The sequence below is a fragment of the Alligator mississippiensis genome, chromosome 4 (assembly GCF_030867095.1).
Source record: "Alligator mississippiensis isolate rAllMis1 chromosome 4, rAllMis1, whole genome shotgun sequence".
Classification (NCBI taxonomy): domain Eukaryota; kingdom Metazoa; phylum Chordata; order Crocodylia; family Alligatoridae; genus Alligator; species Alligator mississippiensis.
This window is the reverse complement of record NC_081827.1, coordinates 144,098,812-144,122,078: the sequence shown is the minus strand read 5'-3', so window position 1 is coordinate 144,122,078 and position 23,267 is coordinate 144,098,812. Positions and strand designations below refer to the sequence as shown.

The window sequence follows — 23,267 nt, the reverse complement described above, 5'->3', positions numbered from 1 at the left end:
GTTTATCTCCCAGGTGACTCAGCAGTCTCCTGGAGATTTATATCTAATTCCTGGAGGCTCCAGGGCAATCTTGGAGGGTTGGCAATGCTACTCCAGCAGCATCCTTCCTCCTCCCTTGAAACAAAAGCAGCTGGTTGAACTCTGGGGGAAAGTCTGGGGTCAGATGCACCCTCCAGCATTCAGGTTGGAGATAAGGGGCACCTTGGTCCTGTGCAGTGGCATGGAGATGCCAAGACGAGAGCAGCTTTTCTCAGCCTTTCTTAAGGCTCAAGGCAGTCCTCTTTAGCTTCCAGGCACCCTTCGGAAAAGACCAGTTCACAGTGTTCAGTTGTTTTTTGACTACAAAAAAATAGCGCCATGATTCCCTTACAAAGAACTCAGAAAGCCCACAAGAAAGGATGCTTTTAAAATGCTTTTAATTCCCATCTGAAATCTCTGGGTTTGTCTCATGAACTGTGTGTGCGCACCCAACAGTGAGCACCACCCTGCACCCTGGCCAGCACCATACCTAGACTCCTGGTGGCCCCAGGCAAACTTTTAGTATCAGGCCCCGCTTCACCAGAGACATTGACGATAATAATTTTTAAATTACCATTTTCGGACCCCCTTTCTGTCCGAGCCCCAGGCTGCTGCCCAGTTCACCCATGCCTGTATCCGGCCCTGACTGTAGCTGAGACTGGAATTGCTCTGAGCTTTGCTTTACACTGCTCCCTCCCCTCCTCACCCCCACCCTCTCCCCCTCCCCCTCCCCCTCCCCTGCTGCTGTTTTCTCTACTGCTCAGAGGCAGAGAAGCTCCAGAGTCAGCCAGGATGAGTAGGGGCTGGGCTCAGCTGGGGAGGGGACAGTGGCAACAGGGCAGCTGGAAAGTGGTTCTTCCCACACTGCCCAGTCCAGGAGCAGGTGTGCTGCTGGTGTCCCTGTCCCCAGCTGAGCCCAGCTCCCCAACACACCCCCTAACCCCAGGGCAGAAAGGACTCTGAGGTTTACTAAACTCCAGGACAGAGGCAAAAGGCAGGTGAGGGAGGGGGAAGAGGCAAGGAGGGGTGATGCCTTTGAGCAGGAAGGGGAAGGGAAGAAGGATTTTCACCTGCTTTAGGGATTTTGAAAAGTCCCTGGAGGCTCCCATAGTACAGTCCATTCCAGAAAGGATCTGGATCCACCCCTGGGTCTGACATTTAGATCCACCCTATGTCTGACATCTGGATCCCCCTCTGGATATACCCCTGGGACTGACATTTCATCCAGAATGTAAAACTGCCCTCTGTCTCAGATGGTGCCATCTGAGCTGTGCAAGATGACCAGTTTGCTTTCAGGTGTGCACTTGTGGCTGCTGAGTATCTTTGGTAGCCACTGGTGAAGCTTCCAGGTAAAAATTAGGCTAATTCTGATCCCACTTATATAGTCCAAAATAAAGTCTCTGACTTTGATGAGATTGCTCCAGATTTACAGTGAAATAAGTGAGATACAAAGCTGTCTTTTCTCTCCCTCTTGGAATATAACTTGACTCCAGCTGTCGGAGCTAAAAACCTAAAGTTGATACCTATGCAATGAAGCCTTGAATGATCTTCATTCTTTCAGGCCTTTTCTCATCTCCGAAGTACATTGCTGGAACCTTGGGAGTACTGGTCTTTATAGTGGTCATTACCGTCACAAGTAAGTATGTGAAATCTTTGCTTGTTATTTGACACCTGTTTCACCTCCATACCATGCATCAGGGCTGCAGAGGTCAAACACTCCAACACTGATAAACAGGGGTGACGCGTACGGGGTGCACGTGGGTGCATGTGCACTCCCTGAGTGTGGTGGTACACCCCTTCCAAAAGGACAGTGTCAGCAGTGCCTGCGGGTGGTCACCACTTGCCACATCTGCGGGCGGTCCAAGACCCCTGCAGGCCACCACTGACACTGCTGGCAGTGGCTGTGGGTAGTCACCAACCCTTGGTCAGCTCTCGCCACCAACCCCCATCTCCCTCCACCAACAGTGCCGGCAGCATCTGCGGGAGGCATCTGCGTCTGGCGGGTGGCCAGTGGCATCTGGATCCGGGGCTGGGGCCCAGAAGTTCCAGCAGTGTGCCTGGAAGTGCCAGTGGCACTTCTCCTGGCACCCCTCCCACTTCCCAGCTGGCGCTCTCAGGGGGGCACCAGCACTCCCACCTGCCACCCCTGCCTGTTGCCTAAGTTGGGAATACTGGCTATCAGGGGGTGCACCAGCGCTCTCAGGGGGTGCACCCCTATCCACCTCCTATGTGTTGCCTGTGAATTTAAGACAAAGGATTCAGCCAAAGAGTTATTTTTTTGTTCTTTGTTTCACTGTCTGGGTTCCTTTCCTCGATAGATTCTGTATTGTATTTCTACACACTCTGTGACGGTGAAAGCCAGCCCTACAGGCCCTTACCTCACTGGAAACTGAGAGGCATCTCATTTTGCCACCCCACCCCAATTTGTGGGTAGGGAATGAGGCTACACTACCACTTAGGATCCTCTATGGAGGTATTTTTGAGTCACTGGATTCATATTAAGCTTAAAGCTATCATGCCTGGCTTACTCCCAACAGCCCTTTCCATGGAAGCTTACCTTGGCACATAGAGCATATCAGACTCTGCTTTGCTCAGGATTGCCCTCTGCCTGCAGCAGAAATGAGGAGCTTGTATGGTTTAGTGGGTAGGTCCTTCACAGCTGTATAAATTTCCTTCCAGGACCACTTGAACAAAATATTTTCCTTAATCACTGAGACACTGAAGCAAATGGAAAAAGAATGAGTGATTTTTCCTTTAAGTATATTACCTCCTTTACTGAGCTTTGTTAAAAATGCAAATATTCATGATATTGTAAAGGACTTGTGCTGGGGAGGAGGCTGGTTATTAGGAGGTGGATATGCAGTGATCTCAGCTGACCTGTCAAAGAGTTGCCAGGTAGAGTTAGGGAGGAGGATAGCCGATTGGTGAGGGAAGGTAGGGGCTGAAAAACCAGGTTGGTGAGGGAGTAGTAGTTGGAGCAATAGGAGTTTTTAGCCACAGATGTTGGGAAGCAGCTTCATTCTCTGCAAGCTCCTCCTCTCCCCATTTGCACCTGCAAAAAGGGTCCAGTAACCCAGGTGAAGTGTCCCTATAGAAGAGGCTGTTAGTACTACCAGCTAAAGAACGTATGCCTTGCTGAAATGATGGGGAATTGTGCACATGGTGATGAAGCCCCCATCCCAGCTCATGCCCCAGATGAATGGTGATACATGTGCAAGGTGAGATCTTCACTAAAGGTGAAATCTGGGTATGTCGTTCAGAGCCAGGCCTGCCTGGCAACAAACACCCTCCCATGGGTCTCAGGTGCTAAGAGTTGTTCACACTGAAAGGCATACAGGGTCAGGTGCATTCTTCTCTGTCATTTAGACTGGCATCTTCTCTGACAGTCAGTGTGAATTTTGCTTTCAGATGGGCTGAGCTCTGAATTGGTTGTGGTTGCATTAATGAAACTGAATTGGGAGATAACACCAAGAAGAAATCTGACACGTACTTCTCTTTCAGCTTCCTACTTCCACCAGTCATGGGAGCCATGTCATGAGGACTGGTTATATTTCAAAAAGAAATGCTATTACCTCTCAGAAGAGGAGAAGGACTGGGACTCTAGTCAGGACTTCTGTTCAAAGCACAAAGCTTTCCTTGCAGTGACTGAAAATCAAAAGGAAATGGTAAGGAGATAGAAGAAAGGATCAGGTATTGTTCTCTTCTTGCAGTACCTGCACTGCCTCCATGTTCTTATCGAGCATCTATCCTTTAAAATCTTTGAAGAAACCCTGTGAATTCAAGTCATGAAAGTTACCAGGCTGCCTGTCTGAGGGATTGGGTGGCTTTATATATAAAGATAACCATAATATTTTGAAGGAAATCCAGGATGGGGGGAAACCCATGCGCACGTGCGCGCACACACACACACACACACAGCCCTAACCCCATAGCTTCTAAGAGTGGGGCCAGGCAGGACAGTGCAGTGCACACACACACACACACACACACACACACACACACACACACACACAGCCCCAATCCCACAGCTCCTCATGCACACCTGTCCCCCAGCCCCAGCTCTACTGCACAAGCAACTTTGCTCACAGCCCAGTGGAGTTTGGACCAGGGAGCAACCCACTGACTGGGCTCCCTAGAGAAAATTGAAGCAAAAGTCCTGGATTGGTGCAAACCTGCCCATATGTGCCCAGCTCCTTACTCAGGAGCCACATGTGTGGGCAGGTTCCCACCAATCCAGGACTTCCGCTTCAATTTTCTCTAATGGGCAGGATGCTGATACAGCCTCCAAAATTCAGGACTGTCCCAGCCAATCCAGGACATATGATCACACTATTTATATAGTGACAATACAGGTTTGCCTATGTTGCCTTGCTGTTTGGATTTGAATGGCAAACCAAAGGCAGTCCTATTATTAATTCTTTGAATCTTCTTTTCCACTTTTTCTCAACAAAGCCAGCATAAATCCAGTGTGTGTCCAAACATACAAGGTTAAGATATAAATAGATCACTAAAAAAATCCAATCCTGGAAAACATTGTTCTCCTAGCATCTTCTATCATCATCTGCTTGTAAAAATCAACTTCTAACTTTAGATATGGGGAAGAAGAAATGCTCAGAAAGCCCGGGTCTCCACAAGGCAGACAAGGTTCCTTGGGTGAATTTGATATCTTTTATTAGACCAACCCAAATAGTTGGAGAATAGTTATTAAGCAAGCTTTTGGGTTCAAAAACCCTTCGTCAGGCTAAGGAAGTTTCAGCAGTTGGTGTGTGCTCTTCCTGGATGTAATGAAAAATGGGTCTCCACAAAAATTTCTTTTAGGTCATACTTGTTTCATTACTAGGGAATGGTAAAGTACACACTAGGCAATGGCTTCCCATCTAAGAGTCAGATGGAGAGTTCAGATGAAGTGAAAAACTCCTTGACTGCGATATTGTCTTGAGTTCTCACTGATCTGTAGATTTAGGGTAGAGAGAACCAGAATGCCTCTTCCCATAGCAGGTGTGAGGCATGGCTTTCCAACTTCATCGGTGTCCCAAGGTTAATAAAGACAATCCAGAAATCTCCTGCCATTTGGAGAAGGCCAAGCATCAGGATGGAGGCCTCTATATCCAAATTTCTAGCACCAAGTACAGGCAGTCCTCGAACTTATGACACAATTGGTTCCTGAAAACCATGTCTTAAGTCGAAACATTGTAACTTGGAACTGATTTTCCCATAGGAAACAATGTTATAAATGGAGGATTAATTCCTGAACCAAGGCCCCATACTCTATTTTCACCAAAAATAACCCAGAATTTTGTACTCAATCAATTATAGATGAGTAATATAGATACATTAGTGTATTTATATTGTAAGTAGCAATCATATTGGTTTGGAAGGACTTCTTTGAGGTGACTTTGCTGGACTTTTTGAAAGGCTCTTGGCTGGACTTTTTTGAAGGGTTCTTGGCTGGAATCTTCTCAGGAGTCCAGTCTGCAGGTTTTTTCTGGAGTCTTGTCTGCTTTCTTAAAGAAAGTGTCCAAGGAAGTTTGGACAGATGTTCTCCAGGGAGATGGGCGACGCAGTGAACTTGTTTGCTGGTGTGGTGTGGCATCAGATCAAGCATTGTAAAGTCAAAACTGATGTCAGAAAGTTGAAACAGCGTGTCAATTTATAAACATTGTAAGTGCAAAACATTGTAACTTGAAATGTTGTAAATCGAAGACTGCCTGTACAGGAAAACATAGTTTCATCAGGGGGTTAGTTGCTATAATCCGTCTAGCAATATCTGAACCAACTAATCTAATCAAGGCTTTTGAGTGGCAATGCATCTTATGAATGTGGGCAACAGGGATATCCCTGAAGAGTAATTCTTCCACATCCAGACACCCTCGCTGAGACCACATAAGCCTAAAGTAAGACCCCCCTCCCTTTAAAAAAAAAAAAAAAAAGCCTCATTATTTTTATTCCTTTTAACAGAATTTTGGCAGAAGGAATGGGGTTTCTGTTTCTTCCTATATGTTTATCTGGACATTTTTACAATAACTATTACTATTTGTATCTGACCATCTCTTAGAGTTTTAGAAAGGCATCCAAATTTTAACCAAACAACAGACCCAATTCATATCTAGGATTGCAGACCCATGTGGTGGAAAGTCTCCCCAGAGCTGATCTGGCAGAGCTGAAGGGGTAGGTGGATGAGAATGAGGATGCTGCATTTGCGGTCCTCTACAACCCTTGCCTCTGTGTCCTAGAAAGTTCTGCCCACAACCTCCAATTTTTCCCTCCTTCTCCGGAATTTAGTATAACTGCCTGATTTTAAGTTACCTCAATAGGAACATTTTGGTCTTCATTGCTCTTAAAGAAACTCACCTATGACGACATAGAAGTCTCCTTGACTGCATCATTTATATAGACCCAGACCAAGGACTAGCCAAGTGCAATTTAGTTTTCTCTTACTATGGGACAAGAGCATGTACATGGAGGTCACTGTAGAACAGCCAAGAGAAATCACAGAAAAAGTGTTTATTTCTTGTGAGGAAATTTAAGTTAACATAAATGTTGTTTTGTTTAGCTTTTTCTAATCAAGCGTCTGCAGATGCAAGATTCTTGGATTGGGTTGCGCAAGAAAGAAGGCAGCTTCTTCTGGGAGGACAACACTCTGCTGCAAACAGACAAGTATGTTCCCTCTCACTTTTTCATGAATAAGTGGGTGTGTGAAGACTAAGGGAAGTAATAAACACAATCAGAAACAGGATTTGCCTGTAGAAACTTATTGTACAGAGCTGAGTCTAATCAGGTAGGAAACCGTTACAGTTAAATCTATGCAAATCTCCAGAGCAGACATGGTTATACTGGTGATAAAAGATCCTCATATCAGTATTACTTATTTGGTAGGTGAGCAGAAATAAGCCATCCTCATATAAGCACCTTTAGAACTGCATCCAATTGTGGGGGTTTGCACTGCTATATAGTTAAAGCGGTACAAAACTGCATGCGAGTCCATCCTTAAATGAAAGACAAGTCTCTAAAGCTGGATCTTCACTTGAAAAAAGGAGTGTCCTTAATTCAAGATAAATAATATGGTAACTAACTAAAGATTAACTCCTAGAGAAGATGAAGCTATTTGCCGTTTTTGCGTAAATAAGCAGGAGAAATTAAAGGCACTATGAGAACCTAGTAACTTGCCTGCAAACTGAAACAGCTTTATCTTCTCTAGGATTTTAACTATGAGCAGGTACACAAGTGCAGGCACCCTCTCCCAGCCCCCCACTCCAGCCAGCTGGCAACTGTCATCAGTGACTGGGGGGAGGGATGAAGCCCCCTTGCCAAGCGTGTCCCTCCACAGCTACCCCTGCTGGGGTCTTGGAGGAAATTGGGTTGTGCCCATGAGACGGTGGGGGCTCCCTTCCCCCCCCCCCAGATGAGTGTTTTGACAGTGGCAAAGGTTGACAATGTCCCCCCAGCTACCCCAGCCCAGAACTTAGGTGGGAGGGGAGGGGAAATGGAGCCCCCCACCCCAGCATGGGTCCAGCTTGGCTACCTCTGCTGGGATCTTGGGGAGAGCCAGACCAGATCCAGGAGCCAGAGGGTTTCCATTTCCCCCAACCACAGCTCCAGGCATAGCAGCCTCTGGTGCTGTCAAGCCATTGGGGGGGGGGGCAGGCGGGGGGTAAGGGGGAGCTGACCCTGCCTCATGGGCCCAGCCTGGTTTTCCACAAGACCCAGCAGGGCAGCTGAAGGGGGGGGGGGGGGGAGTATGATGGGGGGGGGGGGGGGGTTCCTACCCCCCACCCCGTTCCCTCCCCTGCTGCCCCGGCTGGTGCTAACCTCCACAAGCATCAGTCCAACCTCACAAAGATGCAGGCATAAGCACCCAAATTAACCCTTGCAGGGAATCTGCTCTGCCTTAGAGCACCCCTGTCTGAAACTTCATCAGACAAGGGTTAAATTTTCTCGCTATTGGCCATTTTAAAAAGTACTCTGCAGCTGTGAATATTTGTTGCATTATGGCTGTAGAGCAAAAAATTGGGGGCCTCATCGCATGAGAAATATAACTTCTGGATAACTAACTTCCCTATGTTAGGTATCTAAGTTAAGAACCACCATTTTTTCCTGTTGAAAACAAGACCCAAGTTAATATGGCAATAAACTATGACATCCTTGTGGAATCAAGTTGACTAGAACCTAAAGGTGTGATGCCGAACCATATTAGCTGTTTCAATGTAACTAGAACTTCCTAAAACTCTACCCAAGACAAAGGTGCCATTGTACCTTAGCAGATACTCAGCTGAGAGCATAGTGCAGAGTCTTCTGTACAGCTTGCCTTGTCTCAAGTTGCATTTTATTAGATACAGATTCAATCATAAGAATTAGCTTGGCCTAACATCATGTCTTCACATCAGTCAAGATAAAGTCTTAGGTTATGTTTACACTAGACTAAAAGAGCATGGGTGGCATCTTGATCATTTAATAGACATGAAAGCTGCAGCCCGCTTTGTCAGAGAAAGCGTGCTGTATTCTTAAGGGTCCTAAGAAAGTAACTTTAACTCATACACTGTATATTTGCAGAAAATTCATTCTGTGCTCAAAAAGTAAGTGCAGAAAACCTGGGTAGATATATTAGTCATTTCATCAGAAATGAAGAAGTGCTGACTCAACTCAGCTAAGGAAGGCCATTTGCTATTCCCCCATAAAAGGCTAGTGTACCAGGTAGGTAACTGCATGAATGTCATCATGTGAAAAAAGAAAACAAATTTGGATGCAATATTTTAAAAGGAAATTGCAGTGATTCTGTCAGTAACTCTGTGGTAAGTTTGCCCTCACTCCCTGGTAACAGTGAAGCAAGCATTAAATTTGGGGCATGTATAGAAGGAATAATTCATGCTAAACTTTAGTTATAGCTTCAAGGAAATGCAACAGATATTGTATCTGGACATTGTATTGTACTATACTGCATTGTATTGCATTCTCAGTGAGAAGATAGGACACTCAGTTAGGTACTTGAAGCATTTATACACTAATGTGAAAAGCACAGGGAATAAATAGGAAGAATTGGTGGTCCTGGTATAATTGAGAAGTGATGATATAATTGGGATTACAGAGGTGTAGTGGGATAGTTCACATCAGGGGTTTTCAACCTTTTTAAATCTAAGTACCCCTGGCGGCCAGATGCCAAGCGGAGGGTGGGGAGGGGTAGCACTTGGCCGGACACAGAAGAGGGGGACGGCACACAGGTGGGCAGGGACAGAGTGCCACCGCCTCGCAGGAGCAAGGCTGGGGTGGGACAGGGAAGCTCACTGGGCTGGTGTGTGGTGCAAGCTTCCCCACCCTGCAGAGGGGCTCTGCTGCCCTCGTCCTGCCCCAACCCTGCTCTTGGGAGGTGGCGGCACTCTGTCCCCACCCACCCATGCTTACCCCCTAGGACTGGTCTAAGTACCCCCAGGGGTACACGTACTCCCCAGTTGAAGAACCCCTGGTTCACATGATAGGAGTGTGGTCATGGTTGGGTACAACTTGTTCAGGAAGGACAGGCAGGGGGAAAAAAGGAGGAGGTGTTGCCATGTATGTAAAGGCAATGTACACATGTTCTTATGTGCAGTATGAACTGGAAGGTAGGCCTGTTGAAAACTTCTGGGTAAAGGTTGGGGGAGTAGCAGGAGGGAAGCTATGGTGAGCATTTGCTATAGGCCCCTAAAACAGAAGGAAGAGGTGAACAATAGGGGTGTGCAAAGCGGGCCGTATTCAATTTGGATTTGGCCCGATTCTGGGGACAGTGATTCAATTCGTTGATTCGGATCACTGTCCCAATTCGATTCAGCCAAATCTGAATCTAAAGATTCAATTCTGATTTGGAGAATCAGTGATTTGGCCATAGACACAGTTTTAAATGTTTTTTCTACATAACTTGAGGTACCAGGTGTGGCTCATGAACACTGAGATGGTGGGGCAGATGGAGCATCCCACAGGAGCACGGGGAGGCCCCAAGTGTACTCGGTGGTGGACCCAGAAGTGGACCAGAAGTAGTTCTGGTCCATTTCCGGGTCCACCGCTAAGAGCGCTCGATCAGCCATAGGGGGCCCCCGGTGCCCCTCAAGACCCAGAAGGCACCAGTTGCCATGATGGGGGGGGATGGGGGGGAAGGTCCTAGAAGTGGACCAGAAATGCTTCTGGTCCACTTCTGGGTCCACCTCTGAGCACACTGAGGACCCTGCCGTGCTCCCATGGGACACTTCTTCCACCCCACCATCACAGCCTTCACGATCCTCCTGATACCTTGAGGTATGTAGAAAAAAAACATATAAAGCTATATCTATGTCCAAATCATCAAATCTCTCCGAATCGATTCAGAGGGTTCTGATTCGATTCAGAAAGATTAAAGGGTCTCCTGATTCAATTCAGATTCAGAGATTCAGTCACCGAATTGGGCCAAATCTCCGCCAAATCAAATCAGCAACCAAAGCTTCACGCAGCCCTAGCGAACAAGGCCTCCTTTAAACAACAAATGGAAGCTTCTAAGTTCCAGTTCTCATGGGGGAGTTTAATTATTGAGACATCTGCTGGGAGGGAAACACAGCAGTGCACATGCAGTCCAGCAAATTCCTGGTGTGTTGCAAATAACTTTTTGATACTGATGGTAAAGAAACCAGCAAGGGAAGCTATTCTTTACCTGCTGCTCACTAGCATGGAGGAAGTGGTTGAGAAGGTGAAAGTGGAAGCTAACTAGCGTGACAGGGACCATAAAATGATTGCATTCAAGATCCTAAGGGGAAGAAAGAAGGAGAGCAGCAGAATAAGGACACTGGACTTTAGAAGACTTCAGCAAACTCAGGCAGGATCCCTTGGGAGGCAAGTCTGAGGGGAAAGAATCCAAGAGACCTGGCTGTACTTTAAGGCAGTGGCATAACAAGCAAAGATGCCACCTGGGGCAAATCCTGCAAGGACAGCATGTAGTTCAGGAACCTGGTGAAGGCGACATGGGTTCTGAAAGTGGTGAGGGGTGGGGGGTGGAACAGGATCTGAAGGCAGGGGTGGGGGGCAGAGGATCTGAGGGTGGGGATAGGGGGCATGGGATCTGAAGACAAGAGGGGAGGAGATGGGGCACATGTGTTCTGAGAAGGGTGGGAGGCAGTATTCTTACCCAAGCTAGAAGCTTCACAGTCCCAGCTGAGCTGCCACTGCCTGTGTGCATACTCTGCTTGTCCCGGCTATTTTTCTTAAAGTAGCAGCAGTGCTGAAAGCAGCAGCTGAAGCTGATGACTGTTTTGAAATTCCTAGCATGGCACTGCTGCTGGGGTGCAGACTCTGCAGGGATGGCTGGTGATTCTATTGCCCCATCTAACTTGGTAGGTGTCCCCCTCTCCCACCCTTGTTATGCTTCTGCTTTAAGGAGGCCCTTCTAAGGGCACAGGAGCAAGCTATCCTGATGCAATGAAAGAATAGGACATGCAACAGATGACCGGTCTGGCTAAACAACAGTCTCCTCAATGGGCTGAAACTCAAAATGGAATCCTAAAAACATGGAAACTTGGTCATATGACTAGGGAACTGTATAAGAGTATCACACAGGAAGGCAGGGAGAAACATAGGAAGGCCAAGGCACAATTTGAGTTGCAACTGGCAAAGGACATAAAAAGGTATTCTCTCAGTATGTCATGAGTAAAGGAAGACTAAAAAACAAAACAAAACAAAAAAAACCATATGCCCCTTACAGAATGCAGAAAACAACATAGTTATAGATGATGCATAGAAGGCTAAAGTATTTAGTAACTTTTTTACTTCTGCCATCACAAATAGGGGCAGCTACCGGATGATGAGCACAGTTGGCAGCAAAGATAGGGAAGGAGTCAAACAGTATCCAGAAGTGGTTTTCAACCTTTTTCATTTGTAGATCTCCTAAAACATTTCAAATGGAGGTGTGGGTCCCTTTGGAAATTTGGAATAGAGGCGCAGACCTCTTTGAATTGTAAGTGTGGGTATTACTTAGGATCCAGATTCACCTACTTTAATTAGTCATAATCATCTTTCACGGACCACTTAGACATAGTCTGAGGACCCCCAGGGGTCCACAGGCCACAGATTAAAAACCACAGGCCTAGAGTAATGGCAGAACAGGTTAAGAATTACTTAGAGTATAAATAGACATTGCCAAATAAAGCAGATCAGATGTGGCAAGATGCATCTCAGCAAAGCCAATCCACTTCATTGGGTGAAACATATGTCATGTGTTGTCCTACTTGTTGATCATGGAGAACGACAGGGGAAATGATCCCTACTTATAGAGACATGCCCTTGGGAATCTCCAGAGTATGTCTCTGGAAGCAAGGAAACCCGGGCAGGAACTCCTGGAGTTTAAGGGGCCCAATCTGGTACAGGAGTTCCCAGGGTATGCGGAACAGGGCCTCTCAAGCCCCAGAAGCACCTACCCAAGGCAGCTGGAGGGTACAGGAAACTCTGGGCTGTCCATGCTCTTCTGCTGTTAAGAAAATAGACATCCACCAGGAAAATGGAGCACAAGTCATTACTACCTTTTGTTGCAGCCACAAAGGCATTTGTGATGTGACAAGGGCATGGGTGTCTATTTGCTTTCACTTTGTGCTGCCACAAAAATGGTAATGGCTGCACAAAGCCAATATCTGTTTCCAACCAAAGAGAAGCTAGATCAGCAGTTCCCAATCTTGGGGTTGTAACCCCATTGGAGTTACAACCATAAAAAATGGGTCACACATTCCTGGAGAGGAAGCCATGGGGGTACATGTCCCCCCCAAATTTGTGCACGGGAAGGGGAGCAGATGTGGGCTGGCCACTGTGGGCTCGGTGCTCCTCATTCTGTTGCCCTTCTCCCAGGGCCTCCACAACAGAGCAAGGTGGGGAGGCTTAGTGCCGCAAACCCCATGCCACCATGGTGAGGTACCCCAGGCCTGCCTGGCAGCAGCATTGGGCACAACTCTGTGACACCGCCACTGCTTCCAGGCAGGCAGGGTGCACCTCACCATGGCAGCACAGCCAGTGTGGGGTTCCCGGCAGCAGCACCAAGCTTCCCTGCCTTGCCTGCTGGGCCACAGAGGCCTTAGGGGGAAGGACAGCAAGACAGGGAGCCCCAAGCCTGCAACAGGCAGCCTGCAACCCCCACCCCCAATGCGCTCCACTCCAGCCATGCTGCCTGCTTGGAAGGGAGCCGGGAGGGGAGGGGAGGTGTGCGGAGCTGGACACCTTTGGCTGCAGCAGCCGCCGCCTCCCACAGGCAGCAGTTGGGGCTCAGGCAATGCTGGGGGACCAAGGGGCTGCAGACCCTGGCCCTGGTCCTGTAGCCCTGGCAGCTTCAGTGCCTCCACTGGCAGGGCTTGCAGGGGCAGGGGGCTGTGGATGGGGACTGAAAGGCACTGGCAGGGCTGGGGGATGTTGGATGGGGAGTGAGGGGCATCTGGGGGTGGGAGGGATGTAGGCTGGGAGTGAGAGGCCACACAAGTTTCCCTTGCTTTATGCTGTACATGCATTCCTGGATAATGGCATATAACTCTAATTCGCATAAAGGGAACCCATTTTACAATGTAACAAATAGGGATACATTCCAAGACCTTGACTGTACTGACCCCCAGGCCCATTTCTACCACTTTTACAAGACAATTTTGGTACTCGCCAACAGCAGACAGTACACACAAGCACAGGACACTGTCATAATGGGGATGGCAACTACAGAAACGTGCGTCGCAGATGAGTGATGAGCAAAGATCTACACAGGAAACTATACTTTGCTGAGATGCATCACTCACACAATGCACTGCCCAAAGCAGCTGCCTGCAGGCTTCCACCATACCGATCACATAAGAGTGAATTTACCTTGCATATAACTAATTTTTGGTATAAAATGAGTCATTGCATAGGAGTGAATTTGCACATACAGAACCCGCATAAAGCGCAGGAAACCTGTACTGAGGAAATGGGGTCATGCTGGGGAAATGGAGTTATGCTCAGGAAATGTTTGAGACGCACTGAGCTAGATGCTTAGACAAAATTGAGGTTGGTGATTAGGAGGAACTTTCTGACTATGACGAAGGTCAAGCATTGGGACAGGCTACCTAGAGAAGTTGCAGAATTGCCATTCCTGGAAATTTTCAGAAGCAGGTTGGACAGACAACTTGCCTGGGATGGTTTAGTCAGAAGTGATCCTGCTTTGAGCAGGGCACTGGATTAGAAGACCTTGTGAGGCCCCTTGCATCCCTACTTGCCCATGATTGGATGGATGTTAGGAAAGCATTGCATATTAATCACAAAATATTAACTTGGATAATTGAATTCAGTCTGAAGAGGGTGAAGTAATTGTATGAATTAAAAACTACTTCAGCAGAAGCTTTGCCTTATGTAGGAATGTACCCTGGAAATTCTTAGTGATGACTATCATATTGTGTGTTTTATTCAGGTTTGCCATAAAAGGTCATGCAGAATGTGCCTACATAGAAGTACACAACATCGCTACCTCAGCATGTTCTTTACCCAGGCATTGGATTTGCAGCTACCAACCCCCAAACTGAACACTGTAAGGGGATCTTTAATGATTACAAGTTACTGGAGTGTTACCATCACTTCAGAGGAGTGGTTCTTCTAACCCCACATTACTCTTCTTAAGCCATCAAGGTTCAGCAAGAAGACCATTATTTACTATCTTACCTCTTCCTGCTTTATACCATCCCTATATCATACTGAGACACTGGCATTAGGACTGGCTATCAGAGAAGAGTACCTACTGTGTCACTGACACTCCATGCAGCACAAATGAGTTAGGTGTGGTTTTGAGAGAACAGTTCCTACCCTACAATATCCCAGAAATTTAAAAGAAACACTTGTTTCATCACTGGAGTGGCATTAGAACCAAGGTACTGCTTCCTTTGCCCTACCGCATGGCCTTGGAGAAAACCTACATGGAGGAACCAGCCAGGAGTTCCAGCTTGGGGAACAACTGCAGCAACAGTAGCTAAGAAAGGTGCTTTGGCCACTCAGCTTCCTGCAGTTCTGATTGGCCTCTCTCTTCAAGGATTGTGACTATCTAAGACTTTATTCATGAATTGTATGCAAAAACTTGCACTGCAGGGTTTTTTGTTTGTTTGTTTTTTAGAGATTTTTTAGCACAGTTATAAAAAAGCACCTATTTTCTCTACGTTATGAAGGTCTCAAATTGATGACTCATTGCAGCAATGTATACATGTCCCACATTCTTACCTTCTCTTTTCTTCTTTTCTTTCTGAGGAAGATGCCCTGGTGAGACAGACAGACTGGCACTCAGTTGGCCCCACTGGGGCAAAGATTGCCATAACATAAAGCATCTGATGGGAAGGGGCAGTAGAAGAGGGAAAAATTTGGAGACGCCATGTTTGTTACAGGCTGGCTAGCTGCTGTGAGTGTATCAGCCATTAGGCTGCTGGGTTTGGGTTCTAGGAGATGAGTCAGGAGTGAAGTAAAGGCAAATTTACTTATAGCTTAGCATACAACAGTTAACAGAAAGGTTAATGGGACAAATAGATAGCACAGTAATAAAGAGCTAATAGAGAATGATAACAACGGATAGACAGAATGACAAAGAGTTCCCACATGGGGTTGGCAACTTATCGGCAGTCCCTCTATGCCAGGTGCATGCCAGGTTCATAGGTTCTTAGATGTTAGGGTCAGAAGGAACCTCAATAGATCATTGAGTCCGACCCCCTGCATAGGCAGGAAAGAGTGCTGGGCTCAGATGACCCCAGCTAGATGCTCATCTAACCTCCTCTTGAAGACCCCCAGGGTAGGAGCTCCCTTGGGAGCCCATTCCACATTTTGACCACTAACTGTGAAGTTCTTCATAATGTCCAGTCTAAATCTGCTCTCTGCTAGCTTATGGACATTATTTCTTGTGACCCCCAAGGGCACCTTGGTGAGTAGAGCCTCACCAATTCCCTTCTGTGCCCCCATGATGAACTTATAGGCAGCCACAAGTTCGCCTCTCAACCTTCTCTTGCGGAGGCTGAAGAGGTCCAGGTGCCCTAGTCTCTCCTCATAGGGCTTGGCCTGCAAGCCCTTAACCATACGAGTGGCCCTTCTCTGGACCCTCTCCAGGTTATCCACATCCCTCTTGAAGTATAGCGTCCAAAACTGCACGCAGTATTCCAACTGCAGTCTGACCAGCGCCTGATAGGGGGGAAGTATCACCTCCTTGGTTTTGTTTGTCAGGCATCTGCTGATGCACAACAAAGTGCAGTTAGCTTTGCTGATGACTTTGCCACACTGACAACTCATGTTCATCTTAGAGTCCACTAAGACTTCAAGATCCCTTTCTGCTTCCGTGCTGCCAAGCAGGTCATTTCCTAGGCAGCAGGTGTGCTGTTCATTTTTCCTCCCTAGGTGCAGCACTTTGCATTTCTCCTTGTTGAATTGCATTCTGTTGTTTTCTGCCCATATGTCCAACCTGTCCAGGTCTGCCTGTAACTGTTTCCTGCTCTCCAGTGTGTCCACTTCTCCCCACAGTTTTGTGTCATTCGCAAACTTGGACAGAGTACACTTCACTCCCTCATCTAAGTCACTGATGAAGACACTGAAGAGTAACAGTCCAAGGACTGAGCCCTGTGGGACCCTACTGCCCACGTCCTTCCAGGTCAAAACCAACCCATCCACCACCACCAAGTTGTTCCATCAAAGTCAGGCGTCCCTGATCAAAGCTGTCCGATGAGTCACCAGGAAGATCCCTTGGTCAGGATCCGGTCCTTACTCACACTGGGAGTCCGGGGTTCAGGCTTGGTACAGCGATGGTCCTTCTGTCCCGTCCTTCATGCTGGTCGCTTGACATACATGCTTCTTTATACCTTATCTTATGCTAATCTGTTGCCTTTAGAGCCACTCACAAGCTTGCCCTATAGCTGTTACCCTACGGGATCAAAAGATGTTAGAAATTATCATGAAAGGTTACCACCCGAACTCGGGTTCACCCAATAAGCAAATTACACCACATTACTTTGAGGTTTGAAATTAGCATTACCTGCCCAAGCTCAACCCCTTAGTTTATTATTCCTGGATTCCTTGGAATGTGCTAATTATATTAGGTAGTCAGATCTTGTTATGGCTTGACCTTTAAAAAAAACCTGTTAGAACAGCTAATCTTATAGTTCTGCTTATTTTTAGGGCCCATGATCAGTGCAAACAGTTAGATTCAACATTTTGGTTAAATTGTGACAGACTAATTTCACTTGCAGGTTGCAAACTTGCAAGCTTTGCATCAGCTAATCTTAACTGCTGAACAATTGCCTGGATGTCTCCAAGAGTATATATTTATTGCTCATGATAGTAACCCCTCTGGTTCTGGCTATCACACATGTTCACAAGTGAACAAACTGTTTTAGTTGCCTAATCCTGTGTAGTGCTAGCTAAAAAGAAAATAGTTGCTTACATTACAGCGTGTGACAGCTGAAATTATGTCTGTGATAAAGGTCCTTGCTGAAGGCCCTATGAAGATTAACACTAAGTGTTTTTCTGTATTTTTTAAATATTAAGCTGTATGTTGTTGCTAAGAGCCTAATTAAAGTGTAAGATGTAGTAAGGCCTAGTAAATTTAGCAAAGCCTTGAAGTAGTAAGGCCCTGTGACGTAGTTAAAATTACCTTATCAAAGGAACGCAAGGCTTGTACTGCTACTTGGTCAACCTAAGGACAGTTAAAGTAAAAGGAATCTGAGTGGTTGTACATTATCAGAACCATTCAGAAGCTATAAACGAGCTGGAATATCTGGAAACCATTCAGAAGGAAGATACAGCTCTGTGAAAAGCATTAGTTAGCTGTTGCCTGGATCAGTGGGCCCATGGACCTTGAGGAGCCCAAGAACTGCATGCCAGGGTCCTTTCTGGTACTCCTTCGGACAGTGTCATTCAGGGATGCCTGACTTCGCTGAACTTTGTGGAAAGAAAAGCTTGCTGTGTATCAGGCATCAGAGGGGACTGCCGATAAGTTGCCAACACGAATTGCTTTTGTCTGTCATTGTTTGTCTTGTTACTATGTGTAGTTGTGTTTTTGTTAAGTCAATAAATCTTTCTTACCTTTCTACCCCTGACCACACTCTCAATCCCTAACCCCTCCGCAGGCAGCTGGGACAACAGTGGTGTTGCAGGGCTAGATGAGTAGGGTAGGGCTGGTCCTCAGGCCAGATCTTGCATGAAAGGTTGGTCCATGTGTGTTGTCTTGTGCATGGCCCACCTTTGTGAAGTCAATCCCATACAGCAGATCTGGCCACACACTAGCAAAACCCCACACACTAGATCCAACCATGGAGTAACCCTGCATATGGACCCTACCATGTGCCAGCACAATCTAGCATACTGGGCATGTCCTCTTGCCTGCAGGCCTCCCCAACTGTCTAGAAATTTAGCAGCGGGGGAGCAGAAATTAACACTACCACTGCTCCCCTCCTGCCACATTTCTGGACCACTGGGGAGACCTGTGGACCATATGACGTGGTTCTGTGGGAAAAATCTGGCCACAGGCTGGAAGTTAAGCACCATTCTGGGGTGTGTAGGAGTGTTTTTAATGGCAGTAATCAGTTGTGGTTGCTCTTGTGTCCTAAACTGAAGATAAGGTAGTTTTTTCTGCTGGTCCTTTTTATGCTGAAGACGAGCAAACTGAGGACCAAAAGTGACCGCTGACTGGCAAAACGTGAGCCAGCAGCGACCAGTATACTGCAGGCAGGCAGCCAACCCTTTTTTATATACTCAGTATAAAAAAGCCTGTCCGCAGTATGCCAGTCACTTCCAGTCCGCAGTTTGCTGGTCCGCGGTTTGCCAGTCTGCGATCACTTCTGGCCCGTGGCAACCAACCCTCCTGCTGACTGGCAGCCAATCCTTTGCAGCCCAGTACTGGGCTGCAGCCCAGGGGTTGGAAGCCCCTGATATAAGGGGTGGGGAACTTTGCCCTCCAGTCAGTCCCCTCAGTAACAAGAACCCCAGATACAGAGGATTCTGAATGACGGGGAGAGGAGAGGAGGAAGTCAATAGAACTGGAAGTACCACAGCTATGATAGTGGTTACTTACTCTTTCTTTTAGTGATTGTTATTTTGAACCTGGAGGTGGGAAGAGGAGTCCTAATTAAAGAGTGACTTCAGGATAGCCATAGCAAAGTTGTCATTACATTTAAGAGCCTGAACTAAGCAGTAACAAGAGGTAAATGTATGAATGCCAAGGAGCATCCCTGTACATTTCAGATGCTGGTATATTACCCAACCAAGCAGTGGAAACATGTTGCATGTTCATGGAACAGAACCTTCCTGGGTATCTGAAACATTCTTCTTGGGCATCTAATACAGTCTGAAACCCACTAAGCTAACTGCCAGGTAGAAAGAGACTACCATACTATTTGTACAATAGCTACGAAGAGCCTGAAAAAGAATCTTAATAGAGAGAGCGCAACATGTCTAGAGCGTTTTAAGAACTCCAATTAAAAAACCCTGGCAGATGGACAGACTGGTTGTTGTGGAAATAGAAGATAACTTTAGGTAAAAGCTTGGGGGATGTAGCCTGTGGGTGACCATCTCCTTATAAAGTAGGTCTTGCACGCACTGCCCTTGGCAAGGCCCCTGGAAAAGATGGCATTCCTGCAGAAGGAATCAAGTGTAGGAAACCTGTGCTTCTTCTCCACCTATACATGCTTCTTACTCACTGCTGGGCAGTAGGGACAGTGCCACAAGATAAGCAAGATACCAATATAGTCACTTTGTACAAGAATAAAGGTGACCACAGCAATTGTAACAATTATCATGGCATGTCACTACTCAGCCTTGTTGGAAAGATCATTGCTCAGCCTGTACTCAGAAGACTTCAGATTTGCTGACCATTTTCACCCTGAGTATTAGTGTGGCTTCAGAGATAGTAGGTCCACCATAGACATGAACTTCTCACTCTAACAAATCCCAGAAAAAAGTAGGGAACAAAGGAGGCCCCTCTACATCACCTGCATTGACCTGACTCAGACTTTTGACCTTCTCAGCAGAAAAGGCCTCTTTGAATTATTGGAAAAGATTGGCTGTCCATCAGAACTCCTCAGCACAATCTGCTCTTTCCATGGAACGCAGGAAAGAGTCACTTATGATGGATCAACATCCGAGGCTTTTGAGAGTCAAAGTGGAGTCTAATAGGGCTGTGTCCTCATCCCAGCCCTGTTTGGGATTTTATTTTCCCTTGTTCTGACATATGCTTTTGGGACCACCACTGAAGAAATGTATCTACATATGTTCTCAGATGGAAAAAGTTATTCAACCTCACACACTTGAAAGCAAAAATTAAATGTGGAAAGTTTTGATTCATGAGCTGCTATTTCCTAACAACACTGCATTGATAGCCCACACAGAGCAACCTTCAAAGCCTCAGTCACTTTGTTTATGTCTCCCAACAGTTGGGTCTTACAGTCAGTATCAAGACCATCAATGTTATGGCCCAAAACATTGATTCACTGCAAGCAATCACAACAGGTGAAAATGTATTGGATGTTGTAAATAAATTTGTATACCTTGGTTCCATTGTTACCAGCTACCTGTCACAACTGAATAACCGAACTGGCAAAGTATCAGGTATCATGAGCATGCTGAGCAAATGTGTGGAACAACAAGCTGACTATTAAGACCATGTCACAGCAGGGTCCTGCAGGAGGGCCGTGATCTCCTTAAGGCCCCTTCCCGTGCCAAGTTGGCCCAAGGGCACCCTCAGTTTCTTGCCCACCACGTCTTTGATGTTGAAATATGTTAGGGAGGCTGCCTTTTTATGCCCCCTTGGTCACTTCTCATTGTAGTCTCTGCCCTGTGGACTCCTGGACCCCTCGTGGGTCCCGCTCTACAAATGGGTGCTTCTGGAGCACCCTAGCCTTAGGGGCTATGCGTGGCTCCTACCAGCCCAATACCACACCCCAAGCCTCACAGATGGAATGGACATTGCTCTATCCAGGTCTATACTCTCTCTGGTGCTCGAGCCCTCCGTGGCCCTGTCTCTTTCCGCACCCTTTCTCTGGGGCCTTGTCCACAATGCTACCCCTCCTCAGTATTGCTGCCCTCTCGCAGGGCCTTCTCAGTAAAGCCGCCCCCTCTCTGGGGCTCTTCTGCAGTGCCACCCCCTTCTCCAGGGTTCACCACGCCTGCACTGGGGCTTCTCAGTAGTGCCCCTTCTCTGGGGCTGGGGTCCATGCACCCCAAGTGCTGTGCCCTTGCTGGCGCTGGGATTCCCACACTCCACTGCAAGTCCCCTATGAGAATGCTGCGCCCTCGCTGGCACTGGGGTCCCCACTCCACTGAGTCCCCTATGAGGCCTCCTCCAACCCCTAATAGCCTCACCCAAACCACCAGTGATAAACAAACAGCAACACAAAATACTAGCCCTCCGGCTATAACTCAAACTGAAGCCGTCCAGCCATAACAACATTCACTCCTATCGGAGACCTTTATTTCTCAGTGAAGTTAGATACTGCCCCTGGGTCAGGCTTCTCTTCTCAATAACTACATTCAATCCTACCGGTGCCTTTTAGCTCTCAGCAGTGTTGGATGCTGCTCCTGTATCAGGCTTCTCCTCACATCTTTACTCAGGGAGCTCCTTCCACTATGGTTGCTAGCAGAGAACTGCCAGCATGGCCTCAGCTCCTAGGGTTTATAAGGGCCAGGCCTTGCCCCTGACAGTCAGCTGACCGCTGGCAGGTGTGGGTCGCTTGCTGACTCCAGTTGCCCTGGCAACCAACAGCTGAGCTCCTTATTCACTGCTAGGGCTCTTTCCCTAGCAGTTTCTCCTCTTTAGGAGCAGGGCACCTCAGTGCTCTGTGACAGACCAAGATCAAATTATATCATGCAGGATTCACTGCCTTATGTATGGCAGCAAATCCTGGACCACATACTCTACTCAAGAAAAGTGCCTCATCAACTTCCACTTATTTTGCCTTCACTGCATTCTAGGAATAGACAAAGTTGCCCACACTGAGGATTAGTGCCAACTTTCTGAGTATCCATTCTCTTCTTAGTGTCAACTTTGATGGGTGGGTCACATGCATAGAATGGATGATTGCTGTATACCTAAGGATCTCTTGTATGGAGAACTCTTTATAGGAAGAAGACTATGTATGCATCCTTATCTCTGGTTCAAAGATGCTTGCAAGAGAAATGTGAAGGCAATGAACATCAAGCCAAAAGTCTGGGAGAAGATTGCTGAGGACTGAAGTGCTTGAAAACAGTGTATTAAACATGGAATGAAGGCTTTTGAGGAAAAAGGAAAAAAACGTGCATAGGAAAGAAGAAACCTCAGGAAGAACGCCACACCACATTCAGGACTGTTTGATATGAATGTCAAATGTGATAAATGCAGAAGGGACTGTCACTCAAGAATAGGACTCTATTACCACACTCACAGAGGTTCAGCAAGCTGATGCTTCGCTCCGTGTGACTGTGTGGTCTTGTAAGATAAACAGATATGCCTAACTAGCTTAGCTGTCTAGCCTCCCCATAATTAGGCTCAGCTTTAAGTGGAGTCAGAACTACCTCCTCAGCCTGGTTTATAAGATCTGAGTGATCCCTGGTTCCCCAGGTGGTCAGAGACATGGAACACACCTTCAGGCTTAAATACAGCTGTGAGCACAGGCAAGGCAAACTCTCAAGCCTCCAAACAACAAGGCCTTTATCACATTCGCAGGTCAGATGTTGCTGCTGCTGCTGCTGCACTTGTGAGAAGGAGTATGGCTACGGTTGTCAGGGAGGCAACTGCTGATGGAAAAAGGGCTAAGAAATATGAGACGCATAGGGTACACACTGCTCGGCTACTACCTTCTCTCTATCTCCCTATGTCTCTGACTCTTGCCTAACATGACTGATGTTACTGGATATAGGCCACCAGACCAGGAGGAAATGGTGGATTAGGCTTTCTTCAAACAGCTAGTGCAAGTTTCCCAATCACAGACCCTGGTTCTCATGGGGGACTTCAATCACTCCGACATCTGCCAGGAGGGCAATACAGCAGTGCACAGGCAATCCAGGAAGTTTTTGGAGAGTGTTGGGGACAACTGCTTGTTGCAAGTGGTGCAGCAGCCAACTAGGGGCCGTGCTCTTCTTGACCTGCTGCTCACAAATAGGGATAAATTGGTGGGGAATGTGTAGTGGATGGCAACTTGGGCAGCAGTGACCACGAGATGACTGGGTTCAGGATCCTAAGGAAAGGCAGACTGGAGAGCAGCAGAGTAAGGACCCTGGACTTCAGAAAAGCAGACTTCAACTCGCTCAGTGAACTCATGGGCAGGATCCCC

The 23,267-nt window shown here is 47.1% G+C and overlaps 1 protein-coding gene across 1 annotated transcript in view; it reads right to left on the bottom strand.

The window, feature by feature from the left end:
- Positions 1-21,593, bottom strand: part of LOC106739913 (C-type lectin domain family 2 member L) — a 31,191-nt gene extending 9,598 nt beyond the window's left edge. The window contains exons 1-3 of the mRNA XM_019482131.2: positions 21,500-21,593; positions 3,591-3,663; positions 2,576-2,736 (exon numbers count right to left, since the gene is read on the bottom strand). Of these exons, the coding sequence (XP_019337676.2) occupies positions 2,576-2,585 (10 nt within the window). The 5' untranslated portion in view covers positions 2,586-2,736; positions 3,591-3,663; positions 21,500-21,593. The remainder of the gene's footprint in view (positions 1-2,575; positions 2,737-3,590; positions 3,664-21,499) is intronic.
- Between the last annotated feature and the right edge of the window lie 1,674 nt (positions 21,594-23,267).